At 38.3% G+C, this 22233-nt stretch overlaps 1 protein-coding gene across 1 annotated transcript in view; it reads right to left on the reverse strand.

Annotated features, from left to right (window-relative positions):
* The window catches only part of gpat2 (glycerol-3-phosphate acyltransferase 2, mitochondrial), an 82427-nt gene that overhangs the window by 8806 nt on the left and 51388 nt on the right, over positions 1 to 22233 (reverse strand). Inside the window, exons 10-18 of the mRNA XM_073819794.1 lie at positions 22063 to 22162; positions 18555 to 18740; positions 12819 to 12917; positions 9826 to 9908; positions 8856 to 8974; positions 8674 to 8744; positions 6019 to 6283; positions 1651 to 1793; positions 1133 to 1210 (exon numbers count right to left, since the gene is read on the reverse strand). Of these exons, the coding sequence (XP_073675895.1) occupies positions 1133 to 1210; positions 1651 to 1793; positions 6019 to 6283; positions 8674 to 8744; positions 8856 to 8974; positions 9826 to 9908; positions 12819 to 12917; positions 18555 to 18740; positions 22063 to 22162 (1144 nt within the window). The remainder of the gene's footprint in view (positions 1 to 1132; positions 1211 to 1650; positions 1794 to 6018; positions 6284 to 8673; positions 8745 to 8855; positions 8975 to 9825; positions 9909 to 12818; positions 12918 to 18554; positions 18741 to 22062; positions 22163 to 22233) is intronic.

Genomic DNA, 22233 nt, shown 5'->3' on the forward strand with positions numbered 1-22233 from the left:
CGTTGAGCTGTATATACTACACACAGCCGTTGTTTACCGACGAGTCAGTGAACAAAGGCTGTGTGTAGTATATACGGCTCAACGTGAAATCACGCACCTGATGGCATTTACCGCTGATTACAGAACCGGCTTTACTGACAAAACGCGCAAGTGATCGGCCGATACGGATCGGTGCATCCCTAATTTCAACCAATGGCGCAGCCATTTGGTTTTCGCAAGTGACAACGGTGTACCAGTTCTAACACCATGGTGAAAGTTCTGTCTTTGGCAGCACAGAACACTTTAGAGTCCTAGCCTCAGAGGAGACGAGAACAGTGGATTTATTTATTTATTTATACTGCTACCACACAGATCTATAACAAACAAGGAATTTCTTTGCCAGGTGTTTACCTTCACAGACATAAGCAACTTTTTACTACTCATTTGTGTTTTCAACAAACTTGTGTGTATTCGACAGTTTAAGCATAATAAGACATGAAAGAAAACTTCTAGTACTCGCATGTTGTGTGACAGCTGCTTTGTGTGCGCTCAGAAAGACCTTGTATCAGAAGTTAAACTAATATGGTTTAAAATGTATGATTTCAGTGCGATAGATATGGTAATCAAAACTAAACAGATGTTTTTTTTTCTCCTTTTTTTTTTTTTATCAGAGTATCTGAGGTATAAGCTGTAAAGGCACAGCCCTATTCTGAAAAAGGTAGGGAGCACTCATTTGCATGTCTCATAAAGACATGCTTCCACTTAAAATGGGCATTTTCAAAATAATGTAATAAATTATCTGTGGCATATTTTGAGCTGAATCTTCATAAACACATTCTGGGGACACACGAGTCTCATATTACATATTTTAAAAAGGAGCATAATAGGTCTTCTTTACTGGAGAAAAATGAGAACCTAATAATTTAGACATATTCTAAGTTCTATGATTTACAGTGTCAAACACCTTTCTGAGGTCAAGAAACACTGCTCCAAATTAAATACGTTGCAGTATATGATAGCTGCTCTATGCTTTAGAGTCTTAGGGTTGGCCCATTTCGACTGACAGATTTTAAAAATGATACATGTGATCAAACCAACTGTGATCAGAGGATGCGTGTGTTTGTTTGTTTGTTTGTTAAAGCAGGTGTCTTACCTCCTCCATAACAAGAACCCCGCAGCGCACCATGCTGTCCACCACATCAAGAGCAAAGCCATGAGCGGTTTGACACGGCTGAGAGAAATAGACAGACATACGGATGGACAGACAGACAAATATGAGCAGACAGACAGGAGAGGATATAATTAGTTGTGTAGTGTTTTTGTTCTTGTTGACATTTCACTGCCTTTACAAGTGTTTATTTGCTGATGGAAGTGTAAAATGTGCCAGCAATAATTACACATGCTATTCCCGCAGCTGAAGAACCCTTGAATGGGAAACTAGATTTAAGAGACATCAAGAGAGAATAGAGAGACATCAAGAGAGAAAAGGGAACAGATGGGGAGCTTCTGATCGATAGAAAGCGTGAGAGAAATTTGGAGAATGTATGAAAAATAAAGGAGTTTTTGTCTGACTTACTGAGAAGAAAGACAGCTGTATGAATCACTACTAGCGTCATTGTGATTTTAGACGTCATAGTGTGATGCCCTTGTCTGTGTTTGAGTGAGACTCACCGGTATGAAGCCGGGTGACAGTAGATGTGTGAGTTGGAGGCTTTTCTCTGTCAGCTGCTCCTGGCCCAGAACAACATCAAACTCCAGGTCTCCACCACCTCCACAGCCTACAACCTCACTCAGCATGGCTGAGACAGCACACGCTTTACACAAACACAAACACACACACACACGCCTTCAGGATTAGCACTGTCAATAAACCCTGCTGTGGTGCAAACGTGACTCAAGCCAAACACATCAACACCCTGAAGCGCAGGCCCATTCAAACTGGGCACGTGCCCCCTTACAATATTGAGCCAAGTGGATGTTTTTGTTTGAAATGTTACTTGTGTATTTTGTTAAAGAAAGAGTTCTACAATTACTGTTGGTAAAATAAGTCTTTGTCTTAAACAATCACAGATTCATGCAAATTTGGTGAGTCAAATCAATCTGAATCTTCTGCAGATCTTTAAACTAATAAATTAATCACATTAAATCAAATTAAAATTGACTGGGTAATATTAAAAACTGGGTAAAAATATGTTTTTATTTTATTTTGTGCAGTCTACATTTTAATGATCTCAATATTGATTCTTATAATCCCAAGATTATTTTAAGATTACTTTTGAAAGAAATTAATTTTAATCAGCAAAGGAAGGATTAAATTGATGAAAAATGATAGTAAAGGCTTTGTCATGTTACTAAAGACACAGTATAACAACAAATGTTTGTTATGCAGCAAAACAGCATATTAGAATCATTTCTGAAGGATCATGTGACACTGAAGACTGGAGTAATGATGCTGAAGATTCAGCTTTGCATGACAGGAATAAATTATATTTTTAAAAGTATTAAAATAGAAAACAGTTCATTTCAGTTGTAATAATATTTAATAATATTATCATATATCCTATTATACACTGCCCTCCAAAAGTTTGTAAACACCCCTGGCAAAGTGTGGTTTAGGGCAATCCTTCAGGAGGCTTGGAGTAATATATCAAGCCAATGTTAGAATAAACTGACAGCTTGGATGCCCAGATTATGCAGAGCTGTAATGGCTGCTAATGGTGGATATTTTGATCAATTGAAAATGTAAGTTTTTTTCTATGTATAAACAGTTTATGTAATAAAGTATGTTTTTGTAGTTTGTGTTGTCTCTTATCAGTGCAAAATTATCACAAATTAAAAAGCCAATATTCATGCCAATATTGTCCAAAACCCCACTTTTCAAGGGTGTTTCCAAACTTTTGGAGGGCAGTGTATGTAACAAAATAAATAAAATAAAATAAAATAAAATAATTATTATTATTACTACTAATATTATTAGGGGCCAAGCACTGAAGGTCTTGTCTTGAAATCTCATTAGATTCTCGGTAGATTTTCCTATGTCAGTCATTTTGATTGTTGACTATTTCGAATTTTGTTGTAGAATAATATATTTTACTAATGCTTTAATGTATTGTTATGATTCTTATGATTATTTGTGAAATCTGATACACAGATAGAGGACAGTCTCTTTCTTAACCTCAGCAAATTTGGAGTCTCAAACTTGAACTCTCTAGCACCACCAATAGGCCAAATTTGCAAAAATGTTTCTGCCAATAATGTTTAAACCATGAGGTCTAAAAGAAACAAAACATTTTTTTCATAAAAATTAGATTCATTTCTAGTCAAGGTCTTCCGCAATTTAGAATTTTGCAGAAAATCTACTTATTCAAACTCGTCCTAAACGGTTTGTCCGATTTTCACTAAAATTGGCTCGGATTTTGACCAAATTTGGTACGTGTTATACCAAGCATGACCTGAAGGCATGTGAATAGTTTTGGAATGCCGCCATGTACTTGTCAAAAGATATAAAAATTGACATTTTTGTTAATGATTTCTGAATAGTTTCACCAAAAATCATATGACTGGACCAAACCAAACAATACCCAGTTTTCCTATATCAGCCATTTTTAGTGTGGACCATTTCGAATTTTGTAGTAAAATGCTATATTTTACAAACTCTTTAGCGTATTGTTATGAATCTTATAGAACCACTTGAAAGAAAGTTATGAAATTAGTAACACAGATAGAGGACAGCCTTATCATTAACTACTGCAAATTTGGAGTCCCTATCTCAAACTCTCTAGTGCAACCAACAGGCCAAATTTGCATTAATGTTTCTGCCAAAAACTTTTGTCTAAAAGGTCTGGAAGCAAAATTCTTTTTTTTTTCTGTCTGATTCCTTGGCTCATACCAATTCGAATACATACCAAAATTTGTACAGGTACAAGATCCTAGACAGTTTCTCCAATTTCCACAAAAACTGGCTCAGATCATTTTGGCAAAAAGTTAATAAAACCTTTCTGATATACCAATTTGTTTTCTTCAAGCGTGTTATTGAATTTGCTTGCGCAAAATTGACGTGAGGATAATCTTTGCAATGCTTTAGCGGATTCTGACCAAATTTAATATGTGTTGGTATTATATTTCCAGAGCCAAGTTTACCAAAATTGGCTCAGATAATATTCAGAGCATTCTGGCAAAAAGTTATCAAAACCTTTTTGATATACCGGTAACACTTTACAATAAGGTTCATTAGTTAAACATTAGTTAATGTACTAACTAACATGAACTAACCATGGGCAATACATTTGTTACTGTATTTACTAATCTTCATTAATGTTAGTTAACGAAAATACAGTTGTTCATTGTTTGTTCATGTTAGTTCACACTGCATTAACTAATGTTAACAAGATTTTAATAATGTATTAGTAAATGTTGAAATTAACATTAATGAAGATTAATAAATGCTGTATAAGTGTAGTTCATTATTTGTTCATGTTAACTAATGTGATTAACTAATGTTAAAGGGATGGTTCGGAGTAGAATTGACTTCATTGCTATGCACTCCGAAGCCCATCTAAATACCCCATCCGAAGTTTTTTTTTACCTTAGTCGAACATTTATGGAAATATTAGAGTTTTTCGAATTGCTTGTTACAGGAGTGAATGGTACATGTGATGTATCTTGTAAATTGCACCACTAAACGTGCAAGTAATCTTACCAAACTTGTACAGTAGTGTAAATAGGTTATGTACTCACAAAACGCTGCATCAGAACATTTGTAAGTCCACCATGAGTGTTTTAAAAACACGTTTTAGCCGATCCCTACTAGTCTCAAAAACTACAAGTCGACGTCACTTCCCTGGTTTGAAAAAAGCACGTAAAAGTCCTCCTACAAGTTGACATGCACACAGATGTAGTAGGAGGACTTTTACGTGCTTTTTTCAAACCAGGGAAGTGACGTCGACGTGTCGCCATTTGTAGTTTTTGAGACTAGTAGGGATCGGCTAAAACGTGTTTTTAAAACACTCATGGTGGACTTACAAATGTTCTGATGCAGCGTTTTGTGAGTACATAACCTATTTACACTACTGTACAAGTTTGGTAAGATTACTTGCACGTTTAGTGGTGCTATTTACGAGATACATCACATGTACCATTCACTCCTGTAACAAGCTATTCGAAAAACTCTAATATCTCCATAAATGTTTGACTAAGGTAAAAAAAAACTTTGGATGGGGTATTTACATGGACTTCGGAGTGCATAGCAATGAAGTCAATTCTACTCCGAACCATCCCTTTAACTAAAGAACCTTATTGTAAAGTGTTACTGATATACCAAACTGATTTCGTAAAGTGTGTTATCGAACGTCTCCAACCATGCTCCTGGAGAGCTACCATACTGCAGAGTTTAGCTTCAACTCTAATCAAACACACCTAAACCAGCTAATCAAGGTGTTCAGGGCTACTTAAACCAGGTATGCTGAAGCATGGTAAGAACTTAAGCCGAAGGTAGCTCTCCAGGAGCAGGGATAGAGAACCTTTACTGAGTCTTTACTGAGTAATTAAAGACAACTCCATAGCTCTTAATTTTACCTCTGTTGTACTTGGCCCCTTAATTGCAGCTTGTAGCTATATTTATTTTTGTTTTTGTCATTATACTGTATTTTTGATCAAATAAATGCAGCCTTGGTGAGCATAAAATACTTTTTTCAGCAATATTCAAATATCTTTCTTATTCCAAACTTTTCAACACGAGTTTAAATATGAATATTTTCATATTTGACATTATAACTAAAACATATCCAGAAAGAATCTGATTCAAATTGCAAAATCTATCAATACCAAGCCTTAACATCAGTTCACGATTTGACCTTGCTTGCTAACCAAAAGTGCAAATAGACTAGCATACTAAGTTTTACTTTTCTTAAGTCATCATGTCTTATCTCGCCAGCGCATACTAAATAAGCCAGGGCTCCCACTGATGCCCTCTCATAAAAATGACGACTGCCAACAGCAAGTTTCCTTGCCTCCACCCAATCTTCAACACACTGTGCCCACCTCCTACAGCCTCGTGTATGAAGACGTGCGTGAGCAAATCGCAGTGCTGGCTCAGTATGAGTAGAGAGTCTGGATCGGGCCGCGGAGCGATGATGGGTTCTCCTGTGGGCGGAGCTGCAGCCAGGAGCAGATACGGGCGGAGCAGAGAGAGTGCGTGATGCACCAGCCCAACCAGAGAGCCACCGTAACCCACGTCTGTGTTTCTAAACAACACCTCCTCCAACAGCCAACAGATGTCCCTGCACAGCACGGACACACGCACACCCTGAGAAAAAGGGAGATGATCGTTACAATCATTAGCAATGTCATTAAAGCAAACAAAATGCTTGATGCTTGTATGAATCATCTACAACCAGTGGATGACTAATAAACCAATTAATGTACTATTATAAAAGAGTTCCAGTCTTTTAGTAAATAGAGCTGGTATTGGCTGATATTAAATTATTTTTATTTTAACGTTGTGTAATGTCAAAATTAAAGAACAATCTATAAAAAAAAACTGAAATATTGTTAATCTTCATCGCTCAAAATTTGAAAGAAAATTAGCTGTAGGTATACCACTGTTCTTCTAAGATGTTTGACAACCTCGGCCTTGATCTTAATCCATTTTTCTTCTACTTCCTCCCATAGTTTGGTGAGTGTACTGGGTTCTTAGCCATAACTTTGTCGCCAAGGATTTTCCAGAGATTTTCAGTTGGGTTTAGGACTTCAAGGAACTGCTTTACCCATTTTGCAGTGTGACAGGAGCATTATCTTGCATAAAAATTGCAGGCTGATTGGGAGATGCTTGCAGGGAAGGAACTGCCTTTTGCCGCAGGAGGTTCTGATAAACATTTGCATTCACCCTGCCATCTATCTGTATAAGAGGCCCAACATCTACTGCAGGAAACATCCCCAAACCATGACACTTCCTCCTCCATCTTTCAACTTTACACACTTTTGGATTAGTCTTTCACCAGTTTGGTGCCAAACTTCCATGACTTTCAGTCTGACTTCTCTTAAACATGTAGAGACAGATAATTACCCTGTTCAGCATTGAACTGGCTAATAATTCCAGCTGCAGTGTTGAACCAAGTCCCTGTTGAAAGTCTCTGAGTTATTCTATATTCTCATGCATTTGTCTGTGATCAACCAGCGTTTTTAGGGGATTTGAATGAATCAGTGTCACTGCAATCCTGCAATCTTCGAGAAATCACAGATTTACTAACTTTTTCCCTTTGGCCTTCATCTGAACAACCTCCTATTGCAGGGTTTCAGTCACTTTAAGCCTGGAAGATTTTTGCCCCAATTTTCCACCGATTTACAGTCTGGAGAAGTCAGAGCGAGTCTGCAGATTTGAGTTGACAGATTCCATAGAAAATTGCGTAGTGTATGATGGTCACAGACCATGTTTGATATTTTCAGACGATTTTAGAATGCATATTGTTTTCATTTGTTATGTGTCTACTAGCAACAAGGCACATGTTTCTGCATGGGTTTGTTGTGATCTGAACAGCTTCAAAGTCTGTTAGTGTACAGTCGTGGCCAAAAGTTTTGAGAATGACACAAATATTAGTTTTCACAAAGTTTGCTGCCAAACTGCTTCTATTCAGATCTATTCAGATTTTAAAAGTCATGTAGTGCATTTCAGCCTTTAGAGTGGCCCGTCATCTTGCAGTCTCAGTGAATTGGAGGAATGCTGCCAGTTAAATAGGGTTTGTCATATAATTAAGGAAATTAGCACCAGGTGCCAGAATAATACCAATAACTTGGAGGTATCTGTAAGTGCTCTCTAATTTTGATCATTTTTTTCAAATATCCCATTTAAATTTTGTATACTGTGCCTCAGAATACAATTCTGAAATATGCTTAAGAACTTCATGTTTACATACAGTCCACAAGAAAAACTTGATTTTTAATACTGTGTTGTTACCTAATTGATCCACAGCTGTGTTTTTTGTTTAGTGATAGTCATTTATGAGTCATTCATTTCACTGTTCTCTTCAGGTCCCAAAAATTCTTTGGTTTTCAGCATTTTTGTGTATTTGAACCCTTTCCAACAATGACTTTATGATTTTGAGATCCATCTTTTCACACTGAGGACAACTGAGGGACTATTACAGAAGGTTCAAATGTTCACTGATGCTCCAGAAGGAAACACGATGGACAAAGCTGGGGGTTTTGAATTTTAAAATCAGGGTAATTTTAACTTATTTTGTCTTCTGGGAAACATGCAAGTACCTTATATAGCTACTGAAAGGCAGTACTAAATGAAAAAAAAAAAAGCTGTTTAGGCAAAATAAGAAAAATGTCTTCATTCAAATGTTTTCACCCCTGGCTCTTAATGCATTGTTATTCCTTCTGGAGCATCAGTGAGCGTTTGAACCTTCTGTAATAGTTGCATATGAGTCCCTCAGTTGTCCTCAGTGTGAAAAGATGGATCTCAAAAGCATACAGTCATTGGTGGAAAGGGTTCAAATACACAAACATGCTGAAAAAACAAATAATTTGTGAGACCTAAAGGATTTTTCTGAAGAACAGCAGGCAGTTTAACTGTTCAGGACAAACAAGTGACTCATGAACAACTATCATCCCCTCAATAGTAGACTGTATATGTAAAAGTAAAAGTGATATACAAAAATGTGATGTAAAGCATGAGAGGAGTTTTTAAAACACCTTGCGATGCTTGTGGAGCAGCAAACAGGACACCAGACTGGTAGACATGACGGCCATACTTGCAGTTGAAGCTAAAACAAAACGCGCACACACACATAAAGCTTAGCCTCATACATAGAGTAACAATTATTCAAGTGCAAGAGTTTGATCTTTGGGAGCTTGCGTGTGTCGAACAGACTCACAGTACATCAAATGAAGAGTCAGTGCGATAGTCTGCTGTCTATCAGCGGGAGACAGCTCAGGCATGACAGCGGGAGGGAGGAGCCAGGAAACATCCTTCTGGCTGAAGATAGAGTCCATCCTGATGAAATCAATCACATTTCATTTTATTACAACACACTTTGTCCTAATATACATACAGGGGTTTCATTCTCCAAAACAGCCTCACTTCCTTGATCTCAGCATTAAATTTACATTACAGTCCTAGCAAACCTCCCGTGACTGTGTAACCTGACTGTTCATTGTTATCACTCCCTAACGTGTACAACAAAAGGCTTTACAACAATACATTATTACCAGCTGTCAAAATGCAAATGCCGAGCCCGCAGGGCTGAGTCCTCATGATAAGGCCTCCCGCTGTGGATTTGCCGCTTTAAAATATATAACAACCCCTGAGGCTGTCGGAAGAGAGTGAACAGCGGATGAGAAGCTCTTTGTAGATTTTCCAGGATATTCCAACTCATTACAAGTCGGAGTTGGAATGACTGACTTCTACTGAGAAGCTGAGTTGCTTAAAAAGAGTGCAACGCAGAAACATTTTATGCATGTGGCTCTAGAGGTCTGATTCAGCAGACTAGAATCTCAGTTAGAACTGGCTGAAGAGGACTGGAACGTATCATCCATCATTCTCAAACCAGCATCCTTCTGTCACTGTTTATTCTTCCTGTTGTCTTTCTGTAGTTTTACAAATTTGGCATGTCAGAAAAATAACACAAAGGTGAAGAACCACCTCCAGACCTCAAGGGACCGTCGTCACTGACAAGAAAATCTACAATGAAGGATGCAGAAAGAATGAATGGTTTGAAGTGAAATGCCCGAGCTTTTTCGATTTTGACCATATGGGCGGACAGATGGTACAAGAGCAAATAGGAAGAGATGGATGAAGAGCGGAATGCTGCAGACAGGATACAGGAACAGAGGGATTGAACAGACCTGTCATGCAGTATGGTGGTCAACAGCAGGTCCTGTAGGGGGCGCCCTCCATCCACACGACACTTTCCGCTCTCGCACATCTCCTGAGATAGAGAATATGAGAGAGAAAACTTTTCAGTGCTCATACATAAGCTTCAAAAATGTTGCATTAAGGAGGTGGTTCTCAACTGGTTTTGATTCAAGACCAGAATTTTGGATGTCAAATGGCAGTACTAGATTTATTTACTACACAAAAGTCAACAGATTTGTACTTGCATTTGTAATTGCATTGCTCCAACAATGTAATTTTCACAACAAAAACATGAGATTTGTGCCTCTAATGCAGAAATCTGGCTTGCAAGATTGACTTTCCTGCAGAGTTTAGCTCTAACGCTGATCAATGTCTTCAGAATCATTAGAAAATCACAGGTAGGTGAGTTTGATCAGGGTTGGAGCTAAACTCAGCAGGAAAGTGGATGTCACAAGACAGATTTGCGGATCCCTGCTATAATGCTTTAGTAACACTACACCAAAGGGCATCATATACCATTTTAATTTGATGGAGTCTGACATGTGGCTGCTAATATATGCTCTGAAAGGAGGTCTGAAAAATGCTCAACATACAGTAGTGCATCTGTGCTTTAGGTCTTGCAGTCTAACAGCGGCCATTCACATAGTTATTCATTATCGAACAGTATTAGTAATAAACAAAGAAAAGTCACACTGCTCTTGGATGGACAACTTTAGCAGCTTTAAAGGGGTCATGGCATGAGAAATCAAATTTGCCTTGATCTTTTGGCATATAAAACGTGTTTGTACCACTGAAACATCCTGCGAGTTTTATAGCTTAAAACTTCCTTCTCATTATAAATGAAGCATTTATTTAATCAAGCTCCAAAAATGGCTCGTTTGGATCTGAGGTGTGAGGTGACGACATCCAGGCACAAACATTTGCATAAACACTGCCTCCAGAGCAAGACATCAACGAATAGTCATCATCTTACCATATGCCCCACTCACTGGCGTTCAGTAGCTTAACGGCTAATCACTTGAATACACTGCGTTGGATCAAATTCAAATAAAATTATAATCACTGCCGCTATCTTGTCTGCACTCGATACAGATGTGCAGTCACTTTGTGAGTCTGTCGTCAATTGGACAAATTAAGTGAAAAAACATTTGCTTTGACGCATTTGGTTTAAAAAAATTACAGCTTATGTTCGCCTTTATACAGATATCAGAAGGGTCTCAGCATAAGGAACAAGTACAAGTGGATAGTTTATTTTTAATGCCAACCCGGATAATGTCAAATCGATTGATTGGACTTCTGAACAATTTGTTTGTTTTGTAATCAAGGCACAGCGTCATGGAGAGTTCACATAGAAACATTTGTTGAAAGATATTGATGTGGTACTAGATCTGACTGCAGCTGCATCACAAACAGTAAGTATAACAAAAAAATAACAAAATAACAAACAAATCCATGCCATGACCCCTTTAATAAACCCTCAATAAAAAAGACTGAATTCTCTGTTTAAAAAAAATCAAATTAGTATTATATTTATGTGAATGACTATGCCAGTAATTTCAGTATATTTATTTTGCCTATTATTTTAATCTTTGTCCTATTTAATATGTTCCATTGCTTGTAATTTTGCCCCATGATTTTTTATCACTGAATGTTAATTTTTTAACAACTTACTGAAGCGATGTTTACTTGCACTCCCGTTCAAAGGTTTAGGGTGGATGAGATTTTTTGAATGTTTACAAGAAGAAAATGATTCAAAATTCAATGTTTAAATCCTTTTTGACCACACACCGTACGATAACTGTAGCACCTCGCTGTAATTTGCATGCATATTTATTAAATGAGTCATTATGGCCGCAGCCACAGGTATGCAATACAGTTTTAAAATTGTATTATATACATGCAAATGCAAACCAAGCAGCTTTATGTTCCTCCACTGTAAATAAATCAGCATCCAAATCCATGGGTTGTATCACTGTGGTGCCATGTAAATTCATTTTTACCAACGTACACATGAGAAACAATTTCCATCCAAATAGAACTTATATGTGACCCTGGATCAGTTATAAGGGTATTTTTCTCAGTATTTACATTTCTTTGCTCTCATATTCCAGATATTCAAATAGTTATCAAATATTGTACTGTCCTATCCTAACAAACCATACATCAATGGAAATCTTATTCAGTTTCAGATGATGTATATAAAATTGACCCTTACTGACCCTTTTGTGGTCCAGGGTCCAAACAAACAGCGATATTGTGAAATCATTATTACTCCAGTGATACATGATTCTTCAGAAACTATTCTAATAGGCTGATTTTCTGCTCAAGAAACATTTATTATTTGTATCATCATCAGCTTATTATTATCACTTATATTTATTTTATTTTGTAGAAACAGTGGTGCATTTTTTCAGGATTGTTTGAATAACAAAGTCCAAAGGAACAGCATTTATCTTGTGTCTTTTGTATTAAAAATAAATAACCAAGCCCAAACATTTAAACAGTAGTCTAGGTATTTAAATAAAAATCTGTTTTCCATTGTTTAATGTAATTTGTAATAAATTATATTGATATTTAACAATTTTAAAGGAGATTTCAGTAACTAATTAGCTAATTACAGCAAGAGAAATTGTAGGTATTGAAATCAACTACTGAAATTGTGGTATTGCGAAAAACCCTAATATTAGCCTTATTACCAAGCACTGGTATGAATATGCAAATTACACATTATTCTCTTATTTTTTATTTACTAGCCAATTTGTTTTGCTACACTTAATATGCCAAATTATATGGCTTGATGCATTGTATTTTTGCATTCATTATTTCCCCTGCTTTCTGCGACCCTATCAGAAGAGTCCGGCCACCCACCAGGAGAGAATCACCGCATTAAGGTTCTGCATTTGTATGAAATAATTATTTTTTATTTGTTTGAGAGTGTGTATGGATGAGCGAGTGTGTGTAATTCCTTGTGTGTGAGTCATACCTTCAGAGAGAAAGCCTGTGCAAAATGGATCCTAACACTTCCTCTGTGATCACCCTTCAGCAGGGAGACAGCAAACCGCAGAGCAGACATCACGCCGGCCTCCAGACCACACAAACAAATGAAAAAACACTCACTCAAACGCTGCCCCTCACACACAAGCTGATCAAATGACTTGGATCTAATTCGAGAAAACTATTCTGATCTTCACAACGCTCTAATGGTGAAGAGCCATTAGAGGAGAAATTAGTGGTTGTAATCACTATAATAACTGCGGTCTATTTGAGATGGATGCATGCAATAATATGCATTTCTCTTTATCTCTCTTTTTTCTCTAAATGTGAGTTGACACATTCTAGCTGAGTCTTGCTCAGTTAGAAAACCCATCTCCAAGCTGCATATTAAAATCATCAAATCAAAATGAAAAAAAAAAAAACACATCATCTGATTTTAATGATCTGAATATTGCTGCTTATTACTATGTAATGAATCAGTTCACCTCAGGAATTACTAATACAAAACTAGACAACTGCAATTCCTGTGCAAGACTTCTGAGTGCTCCATAGTGCACTGCTGTACAGTTGCTAGGGTGTTCTGGGTTGTTGTTTTGAAAATCACTTACAGTATCTCACAAAAGTGAGTACACCCCTCACATTTCAGCAACCATTTTAGTATTTCTTCTCAAGGTGAAAGGACCATACAAAGTTGTGTATCTTGAATTAGAGCAGTTAAAATTAGGTGCTTTAAGTACAATTCTCTCATACTGACCACTGGATGTTCAACATGGCACCTCATCATCTCATGGCAAAGAACTCTCTGAGGATTTGAGAATTGGAATTGTTGCTCTCCACAAAGATGACCAAGGCTATTAGAGGTTCAGTAACACTCTGAAACCGAGTTACACTACAGAGGTCAGGGTCATACAGAGGTTTTCCAAGATGTGTTCCGTTTGGAAAAGGCCTCGCAAGGGTCGATCAACGAAGTTGAGCACTCGTTCTGTGCGTCAGGTGCAGAACCTGGCTTCAAAAAACAGATGTATGAGTGCTGCCAGCATTGCTTTAAAGGTTGCAGAAGTAGAAGGTCAGCTTGTCAGTGCTCAGACCATACGCAGCAGACTGCAACAAGTCTGTTTGCATGGGCGTTGTCCTAGAAGGAAGCTTCTTCTAAAGCTGGCTCACAAGAAAGCCCGCAAACAGTTTGCTGAAGACAACCAAGAGCATGAGTTACTAGAACAATGTCCTGTGGTCTGATAAGACTAAGATAAACTTAAATTAGAATAATATTAGTCATAAATGCTTAGTATAATGTTAATTCACTGTTTTCAGTAATAAGAACAGAAATAGTTTAAGTACTCATTTATTAGGCAGTTCTCCTTTAAGAATAATTTCCCATAATGCTGTTGTAGAACTGAGAGCGTGAGAGAGAAGAAGTGAATGATTGAGGAGTATAAAGAGCGAGTCATCACTGCAAAAGTTACCCAAGTTGATTATTGACAAGTTCAAAGGTAAAATTAGCCTGTGGTAAGACTTTTGGAATCAGTTTGAAACCGTTATTCACAAGAATGATGCGTTGAGCAAAACTGAGATGTTTAATTACTTAAAGACGTATTTAACCGGCGCTGATTCAAAAGCAATAGCGGGACTGATGTTGACCGAGTGTGCCGCACAAGTCCTGAAAAGTGAAGCCAAAGTGCCAGACACTGTCTTCAAATGACCAAATGATGCTTTGGCTTCACTTTTCTATAGTGGAAGGAAGTGGAGATGCATTGTCCATCTTTTTTTACACTCTACGATGTTGACAGACACTAATTATGATGGCGTGATATATCTGTTGCAGAATCAGTTGGAAGAAAAGACCTGCTTATTAAGACGCTCATGATCAAACTGCTGAATCTCTGCCCAGAAAAGAAATCAAATGATGTCACTGCTCCGAGACAACTTTATGATGAATGTGAAGTACATATCTGCAGCTTAGAATCACTGGGTGTCGCATCAGAAGCATATGGCAGCTTGTTGTGCCCTGTTCTGCTTCAGATGATTCCAGATGACATTACTCTCCAGTGTAGTCAACAGAGAACAACCAGTGATGAATGGAAAGTCTCAGAAGTTATGGAATTCCTGCAGAAAGAGATTCTGAGCAGAGAAAGAACCATGCAGCTGATTAAATCATGTAATTACAGAGACAAAAGAGACAAAAAAGTTCTGGGGGCTGTTCACTGTGCCTGAAAGCCTTCTGGGAAATAGTCTCTCTCTGTATCACCATGAAGCAGAGAGACAGTCCTGAGGAAGAGGAGGCTCTTCACAAGTTTGAATAGACAACTCAGTACAAATATGGAAGATATGAAGTTGAACTGCCATGGCGACCTGACAAGCCGGAACGTGATTGCATTTAGAGCAGATATCAAAAAGGCTTTCTTGCAAATCTCCTTGCTGAGAAGGACAGAGATGCGGTACGATTCCTCTGGCTCGCTGCAACGCTCAGTGAAGACAGAGGTGAGATGCAGCATGTGCTACAGATGACAAGGGTGGTGTCCGGAGTATCCGCCAGCCCATTTCACCTTGCAGCTACAGTAAGAAAACATTTGAAGAAATTTGAAGCACAACTCCCTGAGGTCGTGAAGATAATAAAGGAATCACTTTATGTCGATGACTTCATCTTAATTGCAATTGATGTTGTGAATGCCTTCTCCAATACTGCTAATGCCAATCGGATTATGTCTAGAGCTGGCATGGACCTTTGCAAATGGACAACAAACTGTCCAGAGTTGAAGGAGAAATAGAAAACAACAACGAATGAACTTGCACCGGAGACAGAGATACCAGGAGCTGTACGGAAGGTGCTAGGCTTAGTGTGGAGGACGATTTCGTCTTTGACCTGACTGCATTGTTGGATGCTATAGCAAAATGAGAGAACACCAAAAGGAGCATTCTGAAACTCTATGCTCGCATATTCGAAAAGGCTTTCTAACCCTTTTCACTGTGCATGTGAAATGCCTTTTTCAAGAGATGTGGATACGAGGCGTCGGATGGGATGAGGAGCTGCCTGTAGATCTTGCACACCACATAGTCATCCCCCGCTGGCATGGAGTAAAATCTGAGTACAAGCACGACGCACAACAACTTCAAGTGTTCTGTGACGCAAGCAAGAAAGCTTATAGTACAGTCACATACCTGCTGCGAGAGGCAGAAGGAGGAACAAAGACCTCATGACTTGTTGCTTCAAAGTACAGAGTAGCCCCGCTGAAGAAAATGTCCCTGCTGCGTCTTGAAGTGATGCGAGCAGTGATTGGAGCAAGACTAGGAAACAACTTGGATACGACGTGCTAAAGCCTCTGAATATGGAGTTCCGACAAGTTCACCTGTGGATGTGTTCACCTTTAACCTAACCCTAACCCTAAAGCAAAGACAATCCAGCAGATCTCCTGACCAGAGGTCAGACTGTAGCTAGCCTGAAGGAAAGTAAACTACAGTGGAAAGGACTTTCTGACTATAGAGAGGAGAGTGATGAAGATCAGAGTGATGAAGACGCAAATATTGAGCTAAAACAAGTTCAGCAGATCACTGTGCAACTCAGCAGCTGCAGCGACCAAAGTGGAATGGAACCTGTGCTAGATTTACTGAAGTACAGTAAACTGAAGAAGGTATTGTGGGTCACTGCTTGGATTAAAGAGGTCTGTGCACAATGCAAGTTCAAGCTCCAAGAGACGAGGTGAGCTGACTGCTGAAGAAATGCTTGACGCTGAGAGGTACTGGACCAAAGTGACAAGTTTTTTTGCTTTAGTCATGAGATTAGTTTGCTCAAAGCTGGTAAAACACTAAACTCAGATTCCAAAATCACAGATTTGAAACCTTTTCTTGATGCTGACAAATTGCTCTGTGTTGGTGGCAGACTGCAACAATCCGACTTCAGTTGCAGAGAGAAACATCCGTGGATTCTACATAGCAAAGGCAGATATTGTGAGCTACTAGTTCAGTAAAACCATGAAGTTATCTTGCATTCTGATCTTACAAAGGAAGAAACACAAAATAACTGTCAATCTCCCTCGGTGTGGGGCTCTATGCAAGATCTCACCTTGTGGAGTTTCAATGATCATGAGAACGGTGAGGAACCAGCCCAGAACTACACAGGAGGATCTTGTCAATGATCTCAAGGCAGCTGGGACCATAGTCACCAAGAAAACAATTGGTAACACACTATGACATGAAGGACTGAAATTCTGAAGCATGCAGGTGGTTGCTGAAGTTGCTAAAAAGCTCTGGGTTGTTGTTAGGACACTGCTAGGTGGTCACTAAGGTGTTCTGGGTAGTTGCTAAAAAGTTCTGGGTGTTCTGTATGGTTGCTAGGATAATGTCGCTGGCATTGTTTGCTAGGAAGTTGTTAGGTGGTCACAAGGGTGTTCTGGCAGTTTCCAGGGTGTTGTCATGGTGTTCTGTGTGGTTGCTAAGACAATGCTAAGTGGTTTCTGAAGTAAGGATTGCTAGGTGGTCATTAGGGTGTTTTGGGTGGTTGCTAATGAGTTCTGGGTGGTCAGGGTGTTCTGTATTGTTGCTAGGATAATGTGACTGCCGTTGTTTGCTAGGAAGTTGCTAGGTGGTCACAAGGGTGTTCTGGCAGTTTCCAGGGTGTTTTGAATGGTTGCTAAGATAATGCTAGGTAGGCGTTACAGTGTTCTGGGTGATCGCTAAGATGTTTTGGGTGGCTGCCATGGTGTTTTGTGTGGTTGCTAAGACAATGCTAAGTGGTTGCTGAAGTAAGGATAATGCTGGGTGTTTGCTAAAACATTGCTAGGTGGTTACTAGGGTGTTTTGGGTGGTTGCTAAAAAGTTTTGTGTGGTCCCTCGGGTAATTTGTACAGCTGCTAGTTGGGATGATGTGCTTTGGGTAGTTGCTAGGATAATGCTAGATAAGCTAAGGTGGTGGCTAGGGTGTTCTGGGTGGTTGCTGGGGTGTTCTGTGAGGTTGCTAGGATAATTTTGTGTTCTAGAATGTTGCTAAGTGTTTGCTAAAAAGTTCTGGGGGGGCTGTTAAGATATTGCTAGGTGGTAAAATAATTACTAAGATAATTCTGGGTATTTACTAAGGAGTTCTGGGTGGTCACTAGTGTTCTGTATGGTTGCTAGGTAATGTTTGGTACGACATTAGGATGTTCTGGGCAGTTGCTAGGTGTTTTGAAAGGTTGCTAGGATAATGCAAGGCTGCTGCTAATTCTCTGTGGTTGCTAAGCTGTTTTGGGTGGCTGTCATGGTGTTCTTTAATTGCTAAGGCAATGTTAAGTGGTTGCTAAAGTGTTCTGTGTAGTTGCTACTGTGTTTTAGTCGCTAGAGTGTTCTGTGTGGTTGCTAGGGCATTGCTAAGTGGTTGCTAGGGTGTTCTCTCTATGAGGTTTGTTGCAATTATGATGAGATAGAGTTTTTTTTTTATTGTTTCATTGTATGCCAGATGAAAATAGTCAGATCACTTCAAAAAGCAACAGAACACCTTTCCAAAATGAGCTGCACGCAAAATAGTGCAGACTGGGTTACATCACAAAGTTAATACTTGAGTTAAGAGTTTGACAAAGTGTGTGATCATTGTGTTTATGACCACCATTATTGTGTTTGCCTTTGTCAGGTGAATGTGAATGTACTTGTGTTTGTAATTTGTTTATTGGTTTGTTTAATAGCCCCGTGCGCTGATGGTGTTTGTCTGATAGGGGTCATTACAGAATGGAGTGCGTGTTGTTAATACTAAGGTCGTCACCTGTGGATGTGAAAAGTAGCGCGGCAGGCAATCGTAGGAAATGCCCACCGGCACGACGCTAACATCAGGCACTAGACCGTCACCGATGGCCTGATGTAAACGCGCCATCCACTGCCCGCCGTGACCTCCGGACGCACAGATGCCCACGCTGAGAGCGGCCCCCTCTTGTAACAGCTCGCCAACAAACTGTGGAGTGGAACAAAAGAGGAGAAATAATGGATAAAAATGTCTGTCGGAAAATAGAGAGGCTGGACAGTTTTATGATGAAGAAGAGATATGAAGCAGAAAAGATGAACTGCAATATCTGCAAAATCAGTCCAATAAAAATCTAATTGAAAGCCTGTATGTTCAAGGCAAGCGTCTGTGTGTGAGAGGAGAGACAGATGTGCTACAGCAAGATACATAGTGGCAAGATGACACTTCTATAGAATCAAATGATACTTTTTCATGTTTGGACAAATTGTTATGATGATTCATTTATTCACGTTTGCATACTTCTAAAGTGTAATTAATTTTCACTAAATAGTTAGCATTTAGTTCGTTGTCTCTGTAGTCATGTCGTTCCAAATGCTTAAAGGGATAATTCACCCAAAAATGAAAATAATTACTCACCCTAATGTTGTTACAAACCCGTAAGACCTTTTTCGGAAACACAAATTAAGATATTTTTGATTAAATTCAGGAGCTTTCTGATCCTGCATAGACAGCAACGCAACTGACAATTTCAAGGGCCAGAAAGGTAAGAACATTGATAAAATAGTCCATCTGACATTAGTGGTTTTCTGAAGCTATGAGAATAAGTTTTTTGCACAAAGAAAACAAAAATAACTTCTGTGTCAGTCCTCGACACACTTCCATGAGAGTAACACGACACGTGTGTGGTCCTGCTGATGCAGGAGCTGGCATTCTGACGCACAAAAGAAAATTCTTATAGCTTCATAAAATCACGACTGAACAACAGATGTCACATAGACTATTTTAACAATGTCCTTACTATCATTCTGGGCCTTAAGATGAATGAAGGTCTTACAGGTTTGAAATGACGTGAGAGAGAGTAATTAATGACAGAAATTTTGGGTGAACTATCCCTTTTAGGAGTTAATGTTCATCTTTGAAACACAAATGAAATATTTTTAATGAAACAAACCTGAGAGATTTCTGTCCATTCAACCACAATTTGATGTCTAAATGCATTTAATGCACAGGAACCAATCAGATAGGAAGTGCATCTGAGCTCCCATATTTGATGTATTCTATGTACTGTATGTGCAATAATCAGTGTTTACATACACCTTGCAGAATCAGCAAAATGTTAATTATTTTACCAAAAATAAGAGGGATTATACAAAATGCATGTTATTTTTAATTTAGTACTGACTTGAATAAGATATTTCACATAAAATACATGGTTGAATTTATAAAAATTACCCTGTACAAAAGTTTACATACACTTGATTTGTAATACTGTGCTGTTACCTGAATGATCCACAGCTGTGTTTTTTTTGTTTTTGTTGTTGTTGTTTAGTGATAGTTGGTGAGTCCCTTGTTTGTCCTGAACAGTTAAACTGCCTGCTGTTCTTCAGAAATATCATTCTAGTCCCGCAAATTCTTTGGTTTTTCAGCATTTTGTGTATTTGAACCGTTCCAACAATGAATGTATGATTTTTGAGATCCATCTTCCATCTGTGGACAACTGAGGGATACTATTGCAGAACTATTACAGAAGGTTCAAATGCTCACTAATGCTCCAGAAGAAAAAATTATGCATTAAGGAGTGCAAACATCTGAACAGAATGAAGATGTGTACATTTTTCTTATTTCACGTAAATATCATATTATTATTTTCATTTAGGACAGCCCTTCAGAAGCTACTTACATGTTTCCCAGAAGACAAAATCAGCTAAATTTACCCTGATCTTCAAAATTCAAAAAGTTTTCACCCCCACCGGCTCTTAATGCATTGAGTTTCCTTCTGAAGCATTAGTGAGCATTTGAACCTTCTGTAATAGTTGAAAAGATGTATGATTTTGAGATCCGTTGATTTTTGGAAAGGGCTCAAATACACAAAAATGCTGAAAAACCAAATAATTTTTCTGAGGAACGGCGGGTAGTTTAACTGTTCAGGACAAACAGGGACTCATGAACAACTACACTAAACAAAAATACACAGCTATGGATCATTCAGGTAACAACACAGTATTAAAAATCAAGCAAATGTAAACTCTTTAATGTGGTATTTTTTTAAATTCAGCTATTATTTTCTTTTGTGGACTAATGTGTAAACGTCTTTTATGTGAAATATCTTATTTAGGTCAGTACTAAATAAAAAAATAACATCCATTTTATATGATCCCTCTTATTTTGGTAAAATAATTAACATTTTGCAGATTCTAAACTTTTGACCTCAATCGTATATGAATAAAAACCTAAATTAAATCAGTTTATTATATAACGCAATCGTTACTTTTGAAAGGACTTTGATTAATTTATTGTATTACTTTTACAATGACTCTATGAACTTTTTAAAAGTATTAACATTTTGGTCGAATAGACTTTAAATGTCGAGACAGCAACCTCTCAGGTCTCATTAAAATTAAAAAATTTTGATTTGAAGCTAAAAAAAAAGTCTTATGGGTTTGGAACGAGATGAGAGTGAGTGATGACAATTCTCAATTTTGGGTGAATCAACGCTCTACAACATTTCTCCTTTTGTGATTCATGCAAGAAAATACGTCATATGAGTTCTGAATTATATAAGTGTGAGTAAATTACAAAATTATAATTCTGAGTGAACTTTCTCTTTAACTCTCTCTGTCACACACACTGAGTCAGATCTCTCCAAAATCCATCTTGAGAAGCCTGATAAGCTCATATGCTATTCCAGGCAAGACAGATTATTTCCTCTGTTCATTTACGCCAGTCAGAAGTCGCACATATCTAATCAAAGCCCTTCATATTAATACTAATATCAGCTCTTCATGCAATCAAGATTCTAATCCAGATTATGCCAAATCCTGTTTAAAACCGCTCTTACAATCACAACGTGAATTCTTGTAAATATATATATATATATATATATATATATAAAACATATACTGTTATATAAATAGCAATATAACAGTACTATTTTGACAGTAAATCTGGAGGCTGAGGAGATTTATTATCCACCTCCAGGCAACAGTGAGGCAGAGTAATGGGTTCAGCGACTCATGCAACCTCCCAATGAAACATCTGCAGTCCGCAGGTGCCCCATCGTCATGGGAACCGCTGCGCCCATCAAGGGCAGGTTACTAATGCAGCCTCACCCACCCTAAAATGCAGGTGACTGTCCGTCTCGAGACTAAAACCTGTATCGATGGGATTCAAAAGTGCTGTGTCTGTGCAAACGTCTTAAGTAGGGTCCGGCAGCTCAGCGCCTGAAGCGACAGTCTGTTTCACTTGTCTTATCGTGTGCTGAATCTTAGCAATTCAAGCAGAACAGCACACTCAGCCTTTGTGGGGGGCTTACAGAGGTCATGACTGGAGAATAGAGGCTGTCCATCTCAGCGGCTCGCTCTGAGCCACTGCCTTCTGGGAGGAAGACGACACCCAATCTCTGAAGGATGGACCTGAGAAGACAAAACGGCCTCAATTAACAGTGACTAATGAGACATTCCTTTAGGTTATTCATCCACAAACA

Source organism: Garra rufa, chromosome 15, assembly GCF_049309525.1.
Source record: "Garra rufa chromosome 15, GarRuf1.0, whole genome shotgun sequence".
Taxonomy (NCBI): domain Eukaryota; kingdom Metazoa; phylum Chordata; class Actinopteri; order Cypriniformes; family Cyprinidae; genus Garra; species Garra rufa.